The 18,812-nt window shown below is 39.0% G+C and overlaps 1 protein-coding gene across 10 annotated transcripts in view; it reads left to right on the top strand.

Annotated features, from left to right (window-relative positions):
- LOC141575733 (ankyrin repeat domain-containing protein 26-like) overlaps positions 1–18,327 on the top strand; it is a 48,742-nt gene extending 30,415 nt beyond the window's left edge. For 7 of the 10 annotated variants that reach the window (XM_074355754.1, XM_074355751.1, XM_074355755.1 and 4 more), the window contains 7 exons: positions 798–1,310; positions 2,754–2,906; positions 9,202–9,564; positions 10,144–10,349; positions 11,934–12,147; positions 16,819–16,864; positions 18,020–18,327. In XM_074355754.1, coding sequence (XP_074211855.1) covers positions 798–1,310; positions 2,754–2,906; positions 9,202–9,564; positions 10,144–10,349; positions 11,934–12,147; positions 16,819–16,864; positions 18,020–18,114 — 1,590 coding nt within the window. In that variant the 3' untranslated portion in view covers positions 18,115–18,327. Of the gene's footprint in view, positions 1–797; positions 1,311–2,753; positions 2,907–3,848; positions 3,963–9,201; positions 9,565–10,143; positions 10,350–11,933; positions 12,148–16,818; positions 16,865–18,019 lie in introns of those variants that run through there. The other 3 variants (XM_074355756.1, XR_012503501.1, XM_074355757.1) reach the window with 3 other exon arrangements.
- The last annotated feature ends 485 nt before the right edge of the window (positions 18,328–18,812 follow it).

Raw genomic sequence — 18,812 nt, 5'->3', positions numbered from 1 at the left:
CAAATAGTCTCCTGATTTTCTAAGAAGAGCTCTGTAAATTTGACCTTCTTTACCTTTAGTGTATTCACCATTAGGGAAGTAGAAGGCTTCTCTTGTGTTTATATATTTGTCCTAGAGAAGTAGTGTTGGTTTGGTGTAAGAGTCAGAGAGTCAGAAGACCTGGGGGAAACCCTGCAGCTTGCTTGTGTTTTTAACCCTTTATTCCAGAATTGTCACAGCTAACTGAGTTAACTGATGTTTGTAGACGTGCTTAGTACAGTGCTTAGATTTATCACTTATCCGTAGATGTAATTCTTATAACTCACTCTAAAAATGTTAGAAAGGGAGAATATTTATGGAGTATTCTCCGGAAAAATTTTTTTAGGAAATTTAACCTGTCCAAATATATATAGAGCTAAGGCTCTTACTTTGGGGGTAGCTGTAAAGGTTAGATGTCAGGTATAATTTTTAAGTGTAGTCAGATTTATTCATTGTTTATTTTAAGCCTTTTGGGTTTGTTGTATTTCAGAGAAAGAAAGGCCTTCTCAGTTCTGAGCTTCTTAAACATCCTTTTGTGGTTTCTTTTTTACTTTCATGGATTCACTGTCTTTAATTAAGTTTTTAAACTTTTGGGGATTTCTGCTTGTTTAAAGTTTGAGATTTGTATCCACCTTAAGTTCTTCCAGTTGGATACCCAGATATTGCAAACTTTTTGTTGTATAAACTTAGAGATTAGTCTTTCACTTCAAAGGAAATTATGATATGTCAGTTTATTGAGTACAGTTCAAAGAGTAAGAGATAAGGGGTTTCACTTACAGGACACAAAGGATTTTGAGCTGTCTGACCCAGAAGATAACAGCGAGGTGCTTCCTCAGCAACTTCCTGAAGCTGAACGTCAATTCCGTGGCCAAGAAATTGAGCTCCATCCCAGGAGAGATGCTCTTAGACCAACGACGTTGGTATTTGAATGTGTGCATAGAGACCGAGGCCAAGCCCAGCGTTCAAACAAGGAAACTGAATCCTTGTCTCAGAGCAAACAAGGGGAAGTCAACAGATATATTGGAAAGCAGGCATTCTTGGAGGAGAGAGTATGTGAACTAGAAAGCGAAAACGTGTTGCTTCGACAGCAACTGGAAGCTGCTCAAAGTGGGGCCAAAAGTAAAAAGACAATACTTAATATCCCAGCGCCGTTTCTGGATCACCTGGGAAAACTTGAAGCCATGAGCAGACGAGTTCTGATGCTGGAGGAAGGAAACAAGGAGTTAATCGATGAATCCAGATGTTTAAAGGACAGACTGTATCAGTATGTAACGGACAGAGCAGAAATGGAAGTAAGTACCCAGAAAGGGAACTGATTTTCAGACTTCCTCAAAGAAAATTCAAAGTAGTATCTGATGGAAGCTAAATGGTGAAACTAGTTGAATATAAAAAATGTGCGGGGTATAAATATATACACTGTAAAGCAGCCTAAAAGCATATCTTGTATCCAGCAAACAAATATTGGACCTGAGAGGTGCTTCACTTTGAGTAAAGATGCCGTGTCACCTGAAATTTTAAGAGGTTAAGCTATAAGTTGTTGATAGATACAGGAAGGTCTTAGTAATCTACTCTTACAGTGCCCGTCATTTTAATCTTTCTGTCATCACATTTTAGTATCGTGACGAAGCAGATAAATGAAATGCTCAGCCCTAAAATGAGTATTTTGAAATTAAGGTTCAGTTGTGTGAACAAAAAAAGTAAAAGAAAAAAAAAAAAGATTCAATTGTGTGGATTACCTTGACAGTCCAATCCAGATTTCCCAGATGAACTGATGTGTAAATGCTGTATCTTGTACTTTTCGTTAGTAGCTTTTTATTTTTAGTTGGTATAATCTTACTTTTATCCATGTCAATTGGAATTAAATTTAGAAATATTTCCATCTCAACTCATGTATTGTTATGACCTCGCCACTCCTTAAAGGCATCTACTTTTCATTCAGTCATAATTTGGGACAATTCGTAAATTTTAGCAAAACTGTGTTTGACTTAGTCTCCCCTGTTCTATTTATAATTTACTTTGAATATTTTTTCAAATAATGTGCTCACAATTCTCATTTCAAGGATCAGTTACTGTCACTTGGAACTAAGTTTGTCCAGTACAGAGGAACTGGAGCGCTCTGTGATGTATGAGTTTGGCACTGGGGTCCCATTTTCAGACTGAGGAGGAGCAGGCAGAGTCCTGAGTGGCAGGAAGGGAGTGAGTGGGAGGTGTTGGGGGAGCTGTAGGAGCTGCAGTCCAGGAGGCAGGGGAGGCCAGGTTGTCACGGGTCCCCAAAGCCATTGGAATAACCTCATTTTTTATTGTGAGATAGGAGTCTGTTGGAAGGATTTAAACACCAGATTGAATATGTGAAGATCTCTGAACTTAAGCCTCTAATGAGAAAGAGGGAGAGTGTTCCACAGTGTGGAACTTACCTCCACTCATCCCACCCACACGCCCATTTCTGTTTGAGACTTCAGTGGGGGTAAAGCTTGGCCACTTCCTGGGAGGGGCAGGGAATGGCTGGTGGGGCTGCATCCATTGTCTAAGTTAACTTACTGTCAGTAAGGCAGGAGGGTCATGCCTTCTGTGTCTTTAATGAAATTCAGTAAACAGGAATGTGTGCCTGTGAGGAAAAGAAGGTGAATTGATGTCTGTGGGGATAGTTCTCAAAGTCCATATGTTGCAGTTATATATTATTAATGTAACTTAATGATAAGGTGACTTAAAAATCAGTAACAGAGTTATCTCTTTAGGCCTGTATGAGACAGCTTCAGCAAGAGCTGACTGACACCCGAAAGAAAGTGTCCATGTTGGAAGCTTCCCTGGAGGTGACAGCACATCATCACACTAACTCAGAAAATGAGAAGCAGGAGTCAGAGAGGAAGTCACATCAAGCTGCGAACCCAGTACGTGCAAAACCTAGCACGTCGGCCGTGAGTGTGCAGCGCAGAGCGTTGCAGGACACTAGCTTCTCAGGGACAGCTTTCTTTTGTATCTTCATTATAATTACACTTTTATTATCTTTATAATGCACTTGTTTCTTAAACTTTGACTTTCATTCTGCCATTTCTTTATTTATTTTTCTGTTATATTTACCCTTAGATAAGTTGAGAATTATACATCTTTCCTCACAGAAGTTAACTTTTTTTCCCTACTAAACAGTATTTTTTAGTGATCTCTCACCACAATGAGGCAAGCAAATAAAATCAGAGGATAATGTTTCATGGCATGGTCCAGAAAATTGTCATGTCTCTTTGCTTTTGTGAATGGATATAAAATCTGTGTGTATTGATTTCATGGATTTCAGAGTAACTTGTGCAGAAAGGTCATTATACAAACCAGTTGAAGTTAGGCATTGCCTTCATTTTCTCTTCATTTTACGTATGTTGTCAAAGCATGGAGAAGTTCAGATGACGTCTGTACACCCAAAATAGAGAATTAGGAAAATTGTCTAGATCCTGCCTTTGGATTTTTTCTTAACTTTATTGAGGTAAAATTCACATAGGGGGGATTGCATAACTCAAGTGGTAGAGTTCATGCTTAGCATACACAAGGTCCTGGGTTCGATCCCCTGTACCTCCTCTAAAAATAAGTAAGTAAAACCTAATTACTTCCCACCACCAAAAAAAAAAAAAAAAAAAAAAAAAATTCACGTATCATATAAGTCACCCATTTAGGATGCATAGTTATTATCTCCTAGTATATCCAGAGATGTGCAGCTGTCACCACAGTCAATTTTAGAACATTCCCATCACCCCAAAAAGAAAGCCTGCATCCCTTGGCCATCACCCCCAGCCCCCGTCCCTCTCAGCCCCCGACAACCACCAGTCTGATTTCTGTCTCTACAGATGTGCCTGTTCTGGGTGTTTCCCATGGATGGAATCACATGCTGTGTGGTCCTTCATTATTAGCTTTTTTCACTTGACGAAACGTCTTCAAGGTTCATCCATGTTACAGCGCTTGTCAGTATTTCCATTTCTGTTTATTGTCGAACATTACTCGGTTGTGGGGCTAAACCGTTTATCTATTTATCAGTTGATGGACCTTTGGGTTGCCTCTGCTTTTTGCCTATTGTTAATAATGCTGCTGCGAACATTTCTGTCCAAGTTTTGATGTAAACATGTTTTCATTTCTTTGGGGAATAGACTTAAGAATGGAAATGCTGTCATATGGGTCATACGGTAACTGTTTAACCTTTTGAGGAACTGCCATACTGTTTTACAGAGTGGCTACATGATTTAACATTTTTATCCAAAGTGTGTAATTCTCCCAGTTTCTATGCATCCCTGTCAACACTGGTGATTAGCTCTCCTGGTGGGTGTGAACTGGCATCTCATTGTGTTTTGATTTGCATTTTTCTGATGACTGAGAATGTTGGGGATCTTTCCATGCGTTTATCCATTTGTGTATCTTCTTTGAAGACGTGTCTGTTCAGGTTTTTGCCCATTTTAAATTTGGATTGTCTTTTTATGATCGAATTGTAAGAGTTCTTTTTGTATCCTGGGTGCAAGTCTTTGATCAGATGTAGGATTTTCGAGTATTTCCTCCTATTCAGGAGATTGCCTTCTTACCTTCTTGATGGTGTCTTTTGAAGACTAGAAGTTTTTAATATTTATGAAGTTCAGTTAATCTATTTCTGTCTTTTACTGTCCTACCTAAGAAACAAGTGCCAGATCCAGTCATGAAGACACACACCTGTGTTTTCTTCTGAGAATTTTGTAGTTTCAGTTCTTTCATTTTGAGTTAGTTTTATATGTATTGTATGAGGTAGAGGTCAAATTTTGTTCTTTGGCTTGTGGATATCCAGTTGTCCCAGTACCATTTGTTAAAAAGACTATTATTGTCTCATTCAGTTATTTTGACACTCGTATTGAAAATCAGTTGATCATAAATGTGAGGGTTTCTTTTAGATTCTCAGTGGTGATGCATTAATCTGTCTGTCCTATGCCAGTACCAAGTCAGATGTTATGAGAACTCTTTCCGAGTCTTCTTGCATATTACCAGTTGTTTTACATAGTAATAAAAAGTCAGTGTCGTGGAATGTGTGTAACTCCACTTCTGTGGAGACCTGCTGCTTCCTGAAGGGGCCTGTGGCCAGCTTATGCTTTGCTGACTCTGTGACATGACAGAAAGTAGGCTTGCAAAGATAAAGTCCATTCCTTCCCCCCCATTCAGACCTTTAGTTTATCACCCAGTGCCTCCCACTTCACTCCACGTTCCATCAAATCATGGTCATGGCATCTGCTGACTCAGTCTGCAATATACTTCATTATGTTGCACTTATTATAATTCATAGAGTCATCCATAGATTTCACTATCTAGAGGCAAAAGATTAAGCCTGGAAAAGATTAATTCAACCTTCCTCTTTGGAAGCCTCTCTAATCCATCATCTTGCGGTTCTCAGTCAAGTCCTCTTTTGGCTTGGTTCTTGTGTGTAACACTGGTGCCGATCTTGTTCTTGGTGTAGATCCTGCACTCTCAGCTCCCTGTGTCTACCTCCTTTTACTTAAAAAGAGAGGTGCCTAGCTGTATTCTATAGCTGAATGCATAATTAATGAAATAAGTATTTTATCCCATCCAAGGAAAGTTTTTCAAGAGTACAGCTGTTAAAAATTAGATAATATTCAATCAGTTTATCAGAAACAGATAACAGATTAGTAATTTGAATTTCAAAAGCTCAAAGCCACTCTGTGTGATACGGAGAAGCATTGTGCTACAACATGAAGCTGAGACAGTCCTACCTTCCCTTACCAACCAGCTTTGAAGTCAGGTAAAGGAAAAATTGTATTTAATTTAAATACTGCCAAAGGGCACTACATTTATGGTTCCATAATATTTTATTTTCTCTCTGAGGAAAGGAAAATGAAGAGTGAGTGCTAGATTAATAAATTCTCAAAGCTGCCTGTCTCTTAGAAGTTCAGTTAATTGAAATGAGGTAAAAAGGCTGATTTTAGTAAACTGACTGTTTCTAGTTTTTCAGTTACTAGACTTCAAATCCTATGTCTCCTTGCTTACCAGTCTTCCTTACCCTCAAAGTTGAGGGGAAATTGTGAAATAGATGCCAATTTGTAAGAAACTGTAATTGGAGGGAACTCCGAAGTACCTTCCTTCTCACTAGTTCTGAGGTCTTTCTTTATCTGCTTCTTCTCATCAGCACTTTGCCATTAATAAGTGAATCTCAACGTTTGTTACTTTCCACTTTATAGGAGACCAATTTCTACTATATTCAAGTTACATTACTTACTGTTTTATTCATCCACTTTTCTGTTTATCTGTTTTTGCCTAACAAACTCCCCAAAGTTCAGTGGCTTAAATAAGCACTTATTTTGTTCACAACCTACACTTAGGAAAAGTGTGGTGAAGACAGCTGGCCTCTATTCCTCTCAGCTTCAGGTGGGGCAGCTCGAAGGCGGGTGTCTGGAATCACTTGAAGATTCATCCATTGATGTCTGATGGTTGATGCTGGCAGTGGGCTGTGGCTTTGGTGGGGCGGGCAGGTGGACCACCTCCCCTGGAATACCTAAGCTGTCTCTGTGGCCTGAGCTTGCCCACCTGAGACTGGGTTCCAGGGTTAAGAGTGAGGCAGAAGCTGAACTGCCTTTTCAAACCTGCCCTGCAGGGCACTTAAGGTTGGCCCATATTCTACCTTTTTTATGGAATTAACTTTGAAAGTTTATGGAGACATTCAAAAACCAGCATAATCTACTCACTAGCCACAATGTTTTCTTACTGCTTCCATATGAGAAATCCACTTATCCCCACTCAGTCCCTGAGCAGGTCTCGGTCGCAGTGGTGGTAGGCTCAGGCTCCAGTCCAGGGTCTTACTTTCCGATCTTCATCAGGTCCAGGTGGGGCTGAGGTTCCTGGGCATGGTTTCTGGAGTGCAGCCCCTTGGGTACACTCCTCTCAGTGCTGAGGCTTGAGGATAAGGAGACACGGGTTATTCGCCACCACACACCCAACATTCTGCTAAACTGCTAAGGACTCCCTCACTCACAGATGGAAGATGGGAGGCACACTGGTCTGTAGCAGTTCTGAAATGCAGCCTGGTGCTGCTGGCTCTTTGATTAGGACTTAGTCCTAACCCTGGGAGGGGTTCTCCTTTGCTGCCCTCTCTGAGCTCTTTGTTCTGTCCCTTTCATGAGCAGTGACCTCTGTTTGCAGCTGAGTAGTTCTCTCAAGCCAGCTTCCTACTTGTAGACCTTCTAAGAAAAACCCAAAGGCCTCTTCCCGTTTTGCACTATCTTTGTCTCTTTCAGTCCAAGCTAGCAAGCAGTGTTTTTGCTACCACAGTTCTCTTTAAAACTTTGAGTTTCCTGTGAATTTTATTGGGTTCATGCCATTGGAAAAGCTACTCTCACGTCTTCTTGAGATAAACTCTTCACCTTGGGCTTCCTGTGAAGCTGTTGTGGGACCATGCCTTTGAAATTCGTATGCTTTTAAGATCTTTAAAGGAATTTGAGGCGGCACCTTAAATCTTTCCAAGGTCTTAACAGAATCTTGGCTTCGTCTTTAGACTGTTTTCCTTGCAGCACCCTAGATTTGATCTTAGCCTGGAAGCCATTTCTCTGCTTACCCATTATGTGACAATTGGGCATGTGGGGATGCTTTAAATGGGATACAGATATTTGAACCCTGTGAGTCCTGGTTCCTTTCTATTTAATAATCTTTTTGTTTGTTTTAGCTTATCTCTCTCATCAATTTTACTTTCAGCTGTTCGGTAGCAAGAGTCCTGTTTCCTCCAGTTTCAGTGTCATTTTCTTCCCTGGCCTAGAAGCCGTCACTCTCAGCCCTTCAAGAGCCCTCAGGCTTCCACTAACAGTCTCGGGGACACTTTGGATTTTCACTCTTACTCTTCTCTACATCTGTTCAGGTTTCACCTACCTCCAGGTGCAAAGGCATCCCCACATTTTGGGTTCCTTTTTAATGGCTGTGCCCCATTTTTAATATCTGTGCCAGTTATTTATTGCTAATAATTTATATAATAAACTGCCTCAAAACCTGGTGACTCAAAACAGCATCTGCTTGGTTCACAAATCTGTATTTAGACAATGTTCAGTGGAGCCAGCTCATTTCTTCTCCACTTGGCATCAAGCGGGCACTAGAATAATCTAAAGGCTTGTTCATGCTCATATCTGGAAGTTGGAGCTGGCTTTGGTTAAGGACATTCCCTGGGGTCATCAGCTGGGACAGCTGCATGTACAAAGACTCAGTAGGTGGCCTGGGCTTCACAACGTGGTGGCTGGGTTCTAAGGGTGAGCATCCCTACAGAGTGAAAGTCAGAAGCCATTTAGCCTTAGAAATCACACAGCAGTGGCCCCACATTCTGTCCCCTAGAAACCAGTTGACTGAGGCCAGTACATACTTCAGGGGAGGGAATTTCACAGGGGAAGTGTCAAGGAATTTGTAGTTGTTTTACAACCACCATCTCTGCCTGCCTTGTCTTACCAAATAATCCTTCTATCTGAAGGAAAGTAGTTCTTCCAAGTCAGTGTCACTGAAAATCCAGCAAGTACTTCTGTTTGTCTTTGTTGAGTATGTTCTCTTGTTTTGTGGAGAGCCACAAAGGATTACAAGAATTAAGGCTTTTTTCTTTAGAAAAATGTATGGATCACCTTAAAACCACTACATTAGGAGATGGGTTTCTCCTTAACTCTGCGAATCACTCATTGCTCCTTGGAATGCAATTCAAATAAGCATACAATATTTGTGGTTCAGAGAAAGGCTTATGGCATTAGAACCCATATTTGTAAGATGTATTAATTGCAGTCTTTTTTTCAAAGTCTTGTTTTGGGAGGCATTTATTAATTCAGCCCTAAGTAACTCAACGTGATCTCCCTAAAACTTTAAAAGTCATGGAGAGTTAAGACTTGGGGGAGGAAGGGGTAAGAGACTTTCTACTAAGAGGTGCCTTGTAGTCATTTTATGTAGGAAAGACATGAACTGATTACAGAAAAATAAGAGTGTAAATTCAAGTACAAATGTATAACAAAGATGATGACAGTAAACAGTATTGTTTTGTGACTCTTGGTGGTTTGAGCTTTTTTCTTGACTTTCTGAGTAATTTGAGTTTCTCCATTCCACAAGGCAGATACCATTTTATTGTAACTGAATTTATTTCAACCTTTGATGCTGGTTTAGAGTTAGGCTGTTCTTAGTCTGCTAACCTCATTACCAAACAGTTTTATGTTCTTCATGCAGAATGCTGATCTTCCAGCAAAAGTGGAATCTACATCTTCAGTACTTCTCCATCTGAGTGCAGAAACTCAACGTTTTCTAAAGGAGTTATTTATGAAAGAATTGCAAAAGAAATCTGACACACTGGAGGAGGAGAAAAAGCAGTTGGAAGAAGAAGTAGTGCACCTCAGGCATCACCTAGAAATGAACGCAGTGGAACACAGTCCAGTGGAGCAGTACAAACGAGAGACTGAGGAGCGAGCAAGACGGGATGTAGTAGAAAAACTGAAAGAACTCAGTCAAGTCATGCGGTACAAACAGGAGACTGAAAAGCAAGCAAGACAGGATATTGCAGAAAGATTGGAAGAAATCAGCCAGTTCTTACAGGTGAAGCATTGATCTGTAACGTGCTGTAATTCACTTCGCTGAGAATTACAGTTCAGATGTGTAGATTTTATGTGTTTCCTCTACTTCCCATATAGCGGTTTGTTTTGTAGATTTCTGGAAGGAAGGCCGCATTTGTTACTCCCTTTAAATAATTCAGTTTCCATCATTACTATCACTAAATTGATCTTTCAGAACATCTCTCACTAGAGAATCACTTTTAAGACCAATTGGTGTAAATGAAGACGACTAGGAGGAAAAGAATATATTGTGACTCAAATACTGTACCACACTCTGGGATTACTGTTAGGTTGTATTGTTCAATGTTAAAATTTTAAATTGATCCTATTATTCTTTGAACTATCACATTACATGAGTACTAATGTAAGAGTGATTCAACTTTAATTTTGTAATTCAGATTTAATTCACTTGACATTGATGATAAGTATTTTAAAGTTCAGCTTTTTTTCACATTTAAAAGTTGCTCTCTGAATCACTGACTCAAAACTAAAGGGAAAAAATGTACTGTAATTACTTAGGTTATAAGTATTTTTAAAATTGTATCCTTTTAATTTGCTGTAGGCCCAAGCAGCATCTCAAGAAAACTTGTTAAGAGAGTATAAACGTGCTTCAGTAAGTCAAATGGAACACAAAGTTAAAGGTCTGGAAACTGAACTGAAAAGTAAAACTTTTCAGTTTGATTGTAATGAAAAAGAATTGGAAAAATACAGGCAGCTGTACCTGGAAGAGCTAGAAAATGGAATGTCATTGGCAAGCCAACTAAACTTGTAAGTTAAAACGTAGAATTATAGAAAACAATTTAGCTTATTAACTTGCCTCTAAGGCATAATTTTTATTGAGCCAAGTTCATGAAGTGAGTAGCAAGTGAGAGCTGACTAGATAGTGTCATTTTGGGAAATGGTGTTAGTAAATGAACTCCCCTTTAAAATGTCAGTCCAGGGCAGTTTGCATCTCGCTGCCTTTTGTTGCTTTTACATGACTTTATTTTTTATATTTGCATATATTTATCCTGATCTAGTCTTTAAGCTAGGGGTTTTGCAAACTTTGTAATTTAGACAGCCATATTATCACAAAATTTCTAGCTGGAATTCCCATAAATAGAAGTGTTAATGAGTTTAAAATTAACTTGTGTTTTGGAAGAGTACAACTTAAACCCAAGGGGCCCCATTCTGGTGTTTGGTAAATTTACTTGATTGTGATATTTGGTGTCACCACTCGTGGGCATCGAGATGAAGTACTGTATCCTTCTAAGTTTGTCTCCGCTACGTCAAGGCATGCTTGGGAAACAGGGAAATTAACATCGGGGTGAAGGGCAGTATAGTGGTTCACAAAGTGGCTAAAAAGAATATGGTGGCCTGCCCGAGAGGGTGTGTGGAAGACAGAAAGGGTAGGTCCATCCTCCGGTGCCTGAATAACAGTATAAGCTACAGGTCTCCGTGCTATCCAAAAGTAGAGTGTTTCTATGAAAGTTGTCGGTGTAAAGCAAAGAGGCAGTTACCTTAGGACACATCTTGCTGGTGGATGCATAAAATAAACATGCATAAAGCACAGGCGCTCACAGACACAGTCCAAAGCCGTGGTCGCGTGATGCCGGGATACTGAGTGTGGTTCTGGGGAAGGAGCTCAGTGGGGCCTCTCTCGCTGCTCGGGGTGCTCATTGCCCCTCTGATGGCTCGGGCTGAAACAAACACCCAGTGCTATTCTGGCTTTTTGCTTTTTTTTCCATAAAAGTGAAAATCCACTTGAGTATTTTTTGGTTATGGAAAACAGGTGCTGATGTAGGCCTCTGGTAAGAGCGAAGTAACAAAATGAGCTTTGGGACATTGGGGGACACTTGAAACTGCCCCTGGTGCTGTCGTAGTTCTTTCCCACCATCGACTCTGCCGCCTGGTGCCCCCAAGAGGTGGTGTCTCTAAACTGTTCCTCAGTGCCGCATGCTTAATGTCTCCCAGGTAGTGAGTGAAATGTGTGTATAAGGGGGGTGAAAGCAAATGCTTGAAAATGGCTTTGAGGGATGGTTTAGTTTTTATTTCTAAATTGGTTTCCTGAGGGTGAACATGTCTAGATGCAGCCAGTGCAGAAGGCAGCGGGGATCCTCTGGGGGGGCGTCTCCATCTCTGACTCTCCCCACTTTGAAGTACTCGTTAGTTAAGGGCCCCCCAGGCATATACGTCCTTCTTTAGGACAGTTTTAAACTGTAATTGTTTACAGTAGGTCTGCGCTGTCGTATTTTTTGGTGTCAAAACACAGTTTAATGGGACAATCTGTTTACTATTATAGCAACTTTAAAAATACACATCACTTAGGAAGAAAATGAAATGAATGAAATCTGTGCTTTGCAATCCTCGCAGGGCTAATGAGAGGCTGGCAGCAGTGAGCACTGAGCTTCAGCTGGAGAAGCAGCACAAGAGTTCTCTCCTCAGCTCTGTTCCCGCACGGCCTGTTGACGGACCGCCTTCTGATGAAAGTTCTAGTACTAGCTTAGAGACCGAAAGGAGTCTTACTCGAAGAAGGAAATTCAGGAATTTTTCAGACCCTTCGACTAGCATAAGCGATCTGTTCAGGGTTAGTTATGTTATCTTTTTTTCCTTGGTTTTCAGATTTCTGATACAATTCTTGTTTTTAATTTAATGAAATTCTGAGTTGTTTATTTGACTTCTGCACACTAAGTAAAAGCCATAATTGTGTTAATAAAGGATACAAATTTTATAATTTTTTTTAAAGTCCCTGGACTTGTAATTTTCAAGAGATACCTGTCATTAACTTTATTCAATAAATGCAACTAAACTGATAAATTTTAAATTTCTTAAAAAGCTCCATTTTAAACTCTAGTTTTGAAATTAAGTATTATTGCCAAATAACTAGAGATCCACTTTCCAATGTTTGGCTTAGCTTCTGATTGATTTCAGTTTGGCATTGGTTCATAGTCATTTTCAAGTTTTGCTGCACCCCAGTTTTTCTACCCCTAAGCATAAGTAAATGATTGACATTGAGCTACTTAACCACATGCAGATGTTTTTTATTTAAAGGAATCCAAGATATATTCTTTTTATGAATTCAATAAACTTGTAACACTAAAAACATTAAGGTCTGTTTTTAAGTTTAAAATTCTTATCATTTTCTTCTGTAAGAGTACATCCTTAATTGCTATTTTACTTATAGCATTGTTATTTTAATTGCTATAAAATGTCTTACTGAGAAATTGTAGAACATTTCTAAGTATGTAGTCAAGTAAAGGAAATACTTAAATTTTTAAAATGAAGTTCACTTACGTCTCTGTCTTGCCCTCACTAGGAATAACGAGGTGGCAATGATAGGGAGTCTTTAAATTACAACCAGTTTTCATTGTGTATCATTGTTGTTAAAATACCCATTTAAATCGGTGCGTGTTGGTTTATGGTTTGATGGTGTTTTCATGATCTTCTTGATGCAGGGAAAGGTAGCACGGGCCCTTTTTAAGTGAGGTATCAACCTGTTTCTTCTCACTTGGCTTCATGTCATAATAAATCGAAGAAGAAAAAAGCTCAGGTTTCATAGACAGTGTTGTGGGTAAATTGAGTCTAAGTGCTTCAGAGTCATGAAACCAGACTGCATGGTGTTAAAAAAAAATGCATGGCTAACACTTCTGTCAGTGGCTAAGCATGATGCAAACTCGAAATGTTTTCATTAGTTGTCACCAAAAAATCGACAGTGGGTCACTTTACAGGATGATGGTGGAAGAGTGTGAGTGCAAAAGCAATTCAGGAGAAGACTCCTGAGGACAGTTGTTTCCTTTGATGTTTTTGGAGGAAAGAGGTGTCTATTTTTTAGTACTTCTAGATACACTGGAAAATGATTTATTTTAAACTCAGTGTTGTAGTTCCAAGGTACACGTAGTTCTTCTGTGGGGCCGTGGGGCCGAATCATGCTAGGTTTAGCAGGGAGGTTAACAAGCCCCATTCTGTCCAGTTGCAGAGACACGTCTCCCTCAGCACTGCCGGGAGCCTCATAGGAGTTACTGTACAGTTACTGCTTACAGATTTCTTAGTCAGACCTAGAGAAAGAAGATGCCTTGTGGAATTGCTAGGGATGTAATTATTTCTGCTGGGAAAACATAAAGTAATGCCATGAGAGGTGTGAACATACTGTTTAAAATGATGAAGGGATGGGTTTTTGCATGGGGCTTAACAAAACAACAGACTTGCACAGCTTTTCAGCTATGGTTCTAGAAAGCAAAATGTTAAAAATGGCATTGGGATTGAATTTAACATTCTCCTTTATGTGCAAGATTTTAACATTTTGGACGGTTCCTACTGTGAAGTTCCAGCTTACTCAGCATTTTCTTCTAACTTCACAGTATTGCTCTAAGTCTGATTTCAGTCGTGCTGGTTGTCGAAGCAAGTTTTTTCCAGTTCATAACACTTGGATTTATTGCCTCTCTTACTGCTGCTTGACGTACAGCCTTGTCACGTGACATCGTTGTAGTGGTAACAGATGGACCCCGTATCTGTTTTGCTAAATTTTTACCCTCAGATTTCACATTCTAGTTTATTTCTGGGATGTTTTGTCCTACATGTCAGAAGCAATTTTACAGTTTTACTCAGTTGTCTTATCTATATTACTATAAAATACAAAAGGTTAAAATTAGCCTGAGCAGATACATCACTGTTAGATTTTCTTGCACATAGAATTTTTTTCTGAGAATTGAAAACTTAAAAATGGATTCCAGACAATATTATAACACAAAATTTCTCTGTTTTAGAGGTTTTTTTATGTTCAAGAGTTTTTAAGTGTTGGTGTGCCTAACATGAAGCATGGCCACAATAGTTAATAAATGTCCTTCAAATCTATTTTAAATAGGAAGACTAAATTTTACACTCATTGATTTTGGACTTCTGGTGTATTACTGACACTTTCAAACATTTTCTAATGATTTATTTAAGTAACTTTTAAATTTCTCAATTGTCCATTCAGTTTAGCAGCCCTTTTTCTAAATGGGACTATATCAGTGCACCAGAGCTAAAATGGTTAACATTCTAAGACTTTAACTTTTTACATGACACAGCACTGTGTCTCAGCAGAATCTGGTCACGTTTCTTTTAAAAGTAGGCTTCCAAGGCAGGGCACGTCCACTCTGAATTTTAATTCGAATCAAACTATCACTGTAGTTAAGCTCATTTCTCATGAGGCAGAGGCAGAGTTCAGTAACCTTGTTTCTGGTATCAGCTCTCTGCCCTGTGGACTCCCTCCTGCCCTCATTTCATTTTGTCTGAATGGACAAATGAGGAAGTGTGTTATCTTTTGAAAGACAATCACTCAACTTCCAGTTATTTTCTTTCATTCACTTTTTTCTCTGTACTTAATTTTTCAGCTCCTTGATCAACAAATTTTCATTTCTTTTCTCTGTAGCAAAATACATGTATTTAATAGTTATAAACTGACAAGTGTCATTTCCTTCATACATTAACCTATTTACAACAGGATGATGAATCAGAGTGGTTAAATGACTTGATTCTATTACATTTCTGGAATTGTACTAATTTTTATAACATTTAAAATAAGAATGACACCAAGTTTTAACTTAAAAAGTATCAATAATCTGAAAATATATTCACTTCAGAAATGAACTTGTGTGTATATGTGTGAGGCAAGTGTCTTTTTATCAAGTTGATCTCGGAAAGAGAGGGCAGCATTATCTTCCAGCCTGTGACCTCAGTTTTGACCTCAATCCTGCAGTGTCCCCAGTGGGACCTACCATTTCTGTGGGACATGGTCTGCAAACTGCCAGTTATGAGAGAGTCCTCCTAATTAAAAATCATTAGAATTAAAACTTGCTGATACATTGTCTTCCTGTGTATAATTTTCTGATCTTTCTGTGTTTTTGTTAAATGGAAAAGTTTAAAACTGTAGGTGCCTTGTCCTTATTAATGTTGGACTTCAGACCACTTCCACCATCGGGACATGGGGGTCCTCACCTAGAAATAAACATAAAGGTCCCAGAAGTACCTATTTAGGAAAATAGCTTTGCAGAGGAAAAGGTAGTAATCTTACATTCAACTCATGTAAAAATGTGATCTACATTTTGCATAGTGTTTATTAACGGTTATATGAAATTATTTCAGTAAAGGCTTCTCCCTTCATCTGTTAGGCGTTTTTCACTTCACAGGACCCACCTGGCACTGATGTCACGTTGTTGATGGCAGAAGGCCTCTCTAGAATGCTCTTGTCAGAGTGTTAGGGAAAACAGTCTCTGAAACTACTGGCAAATGGTAGCCCCAAATTTTGTCTTTGCACCTAACATTTACAAAGGCCTCGGCTCTCGTGTCACTGTTGTCACCACAGTGTTTATTATGTCTGGTGTACTAGTTTAGACCCTGTTTAGTGAGCCAGGTGACTTTTATAAGAAAGATTTTTAAAAGAACACTGTAGGTGGGGACACGTAGTTTGAAATGTCCCCACATGTTTCATAATTAAATACATAACTAATTAAGTCGTTTCAAATAGTTGGCTCCAATTTCTAGAACAGAAACAAAGTTACAGTTAAAGAATTACGTATTGTTTTCCTTATTTTTAACTCAAGGAAGTTGTGAATCAGGAACCAACTTTGAAAACTGGCGCTAGCCTCCTTTTCTTCAAGCAGATTTTGATAGAAATATCTTAGTCATATACAGAGAGCAAAATACATTTGCTGAACTTGTTTGCCAGTAGAATTTTCACTTGATATCATAACAGAGCCCTTTTATTCATTTTATGTATCTACTATTCTGTGCTAAAACCATTAGCAAGAACAGACCTTAAAATTTTAATTTTCTAAAAGTGCTGGAATGGAAAAGCTCATTTTAAGGAAAAACCCATTAACGTTAAAAAAAACTAAACTTTTATAAAGGGCAGTTTTTCTGAGAAATGCAAAGTAATGCATTCAGTGTAGAACATGAATTGTTTAAACTCTTTGTGCTAATAAGATCAGGCATCACCCTCTGAGATTATGTGTATCTGACAGGGCAGTGTTTACTGTGCTTTCCATCAGGGGAATCTAAATAGCCTTAAGTATATGTTCTCTATTATCTAAAATCAAAGTGAGTAGGAATTTATTTTATTTTATTCCTGTGATTATTTTTTCTATTTAAGCAATCCCCAAGTTAGGTCAAGTCTCTGAAAGTATTATTTAAAGGCCACATTTCATAAGCTAGCTGTCATTCCTATGATAGTGTTTCTTATTTAACTTAAACATTAAAAATAATATTTGACTTATTTCAGATGCGGAAGAAGTTGGAGAATAATATAGATAGAGAATTAAAAGAAGGTATGTTGCCAACATTTCTGAATTAAATTTAGACATTGATTTCTGAAATACACTGTAAACAGTAAATGGTACCTCATTCTGTTGTTTGAATAACAGATACTATGTTAAGTTTTTCCTTACACCATAGTTAATGAAAAACGTGAAAGCATAATCTCATTCATAATGATAAATGTACTTATTCCTCATTTATTCATCATGATCCACAGCTTTAAAAAAATCTCAAGAAGTCTGTGTTCTCTGTTTCTGGCTGTGCCCTTCCTCTCCTGCTGTCCCCGTGGGCCTGTCACCTGTGCACACAGACCTGTTCTCACAAAGCATGGAGGTCATCAGCTTCTCGAGTTTGGTAGTGACTGAGGCAAAAAACCCAGACTCAAGCAATCACAGTTCATGTACCTGTCCCCTGGTGGATGACAATTAATTTCCTGTCATTCACTTTGTCACTAGTTAACATTTTGCCCTCAGGAAAAATTCCAAATTCCTTAGCTTGGAAGAAAAACACCCACATCGATTTGGCCCTTGCCAAAGTCTTCAGCCGTATCTCTTTCCTCCCCTGCTCTGCCCCTGTGCTCCAGCGGCTGGTCAGACTGCGCCCAGCTCCGCGGGCGCCCTTCCTGCCTCTGCTTTGTGTTTGCTTCTTGCCTCTCCCTCCCACACTTTCTCCTCCTCCTTCAGGTATCTGCTTACACATCACGGCCACCAAAGGGGACAATATTGACACAAAGCTGGACGTCCCTTCTGAGTGTTCCAACTCTGCCCTCTTTTATACCTGTCATGGCATTTATGTCTCTGTACCGAAACTGCCTGTTCATCTGTTTCTCCAGTTTATGGTACAAGATCTTTCAGGGTGGACTCTGTCGTCTTCATCTTGTGGTTCCAGTGCTTGTCACAGTGCCTTAGCACATGGTTGCTGAGTAAATGAATGAAGAGTGAGAAAACCAGGCGCTCTGATCCTTAGCCACAGGAGCAGTTAATTCAACGTGCAGCCCTGGGCAAAGTCTAGAGTAGTAATCTTGTATTTTGTGTTGTAATCTTATGTAGGTATTTTTCGTTCTTCTTAAAACTTAGAAGAGTCTCAGCTTTTCTTAAAAAATAAACTGACATTTAGTTACCTATGAAGTATTTTAAGTAAATCTAATTCTTTCATTTTCTTTCCAGCTACTATTGAACTTGAATCTAAGTCCTACAGACTCTCTCGTAGGCTCGATGGACGAGTCAAGTCCAAGTCCAGATCTGGTTTCGAAAGCACGTGAAGAATATGTGGAAATTCTGAAGAAAAGTATCTGATCTACAAGATAAATAGTAAACATTTACCTGCTCTGAAATAGTAAACATTTACCTGCTCTGGGCTGTTTGCCTAACATTTTAATTATTTCCCGCTAAGTAAGATACTGACAATGTTTATTAAAGGGAAATATTCTTGTATTATATATGCATGATTAAAACTGATGTAGTATTTTAAACCACGTTTCTCTGCATCTCATTGACTTTTAAGCAGATTTTGGGAATGAAACTCAGCACTTTGGAGTATTATATACTCAAACTGAGCCCGGATGCCAGCTGTTTAAGCAGCACCCAACCACCGACCAGATTTGTCCTTGTTATTGAGCCGTGTTGATTGGTAGCTTTTTTGAATTTTCCAGTGTTAATCACTGTCTGTCAACCTAAAGATTTAGACGGACAGCGTTTGGATCTGCTGTGGCTGTTTCAGTGTTCTAATGGATCACAATCGTTACAGTGCCGTCAGATTTTCTGCATGTTACCTGAAACACTGATTCACAGATGTTTCCTCATGGAGAAATGAAATCTGACTCAGGCTTTTTATTTTCTCTATTTATTTACTTACTTTTTGGAAACAGTCTTAAAATTAGAGACAAGTTCGGAGCACCAGACTCAAACGGACATTGTCACAAACCTGCCATCTCTCCCATACATTCTCCTAAGGCATTAT

This window comes from Camelus bactrianus, chromosome 31, assembly GCF_048773025.1.
Source record: "Camelus bactrianus isolate YW-2024 breed Bactrian camel chromosome 31, ASM4877302v1, whole genome shotgun sequence".
Classification (NCBI taxonomy): Eukaryota; Metazoa; Chordata; class Mammalia; order Artiodactyla; family Camelidae; genus Camelus; species Camelus bactrianus.
This window is presented reverse-complemented; position numbering and strand designations above follow the sequence as displayed.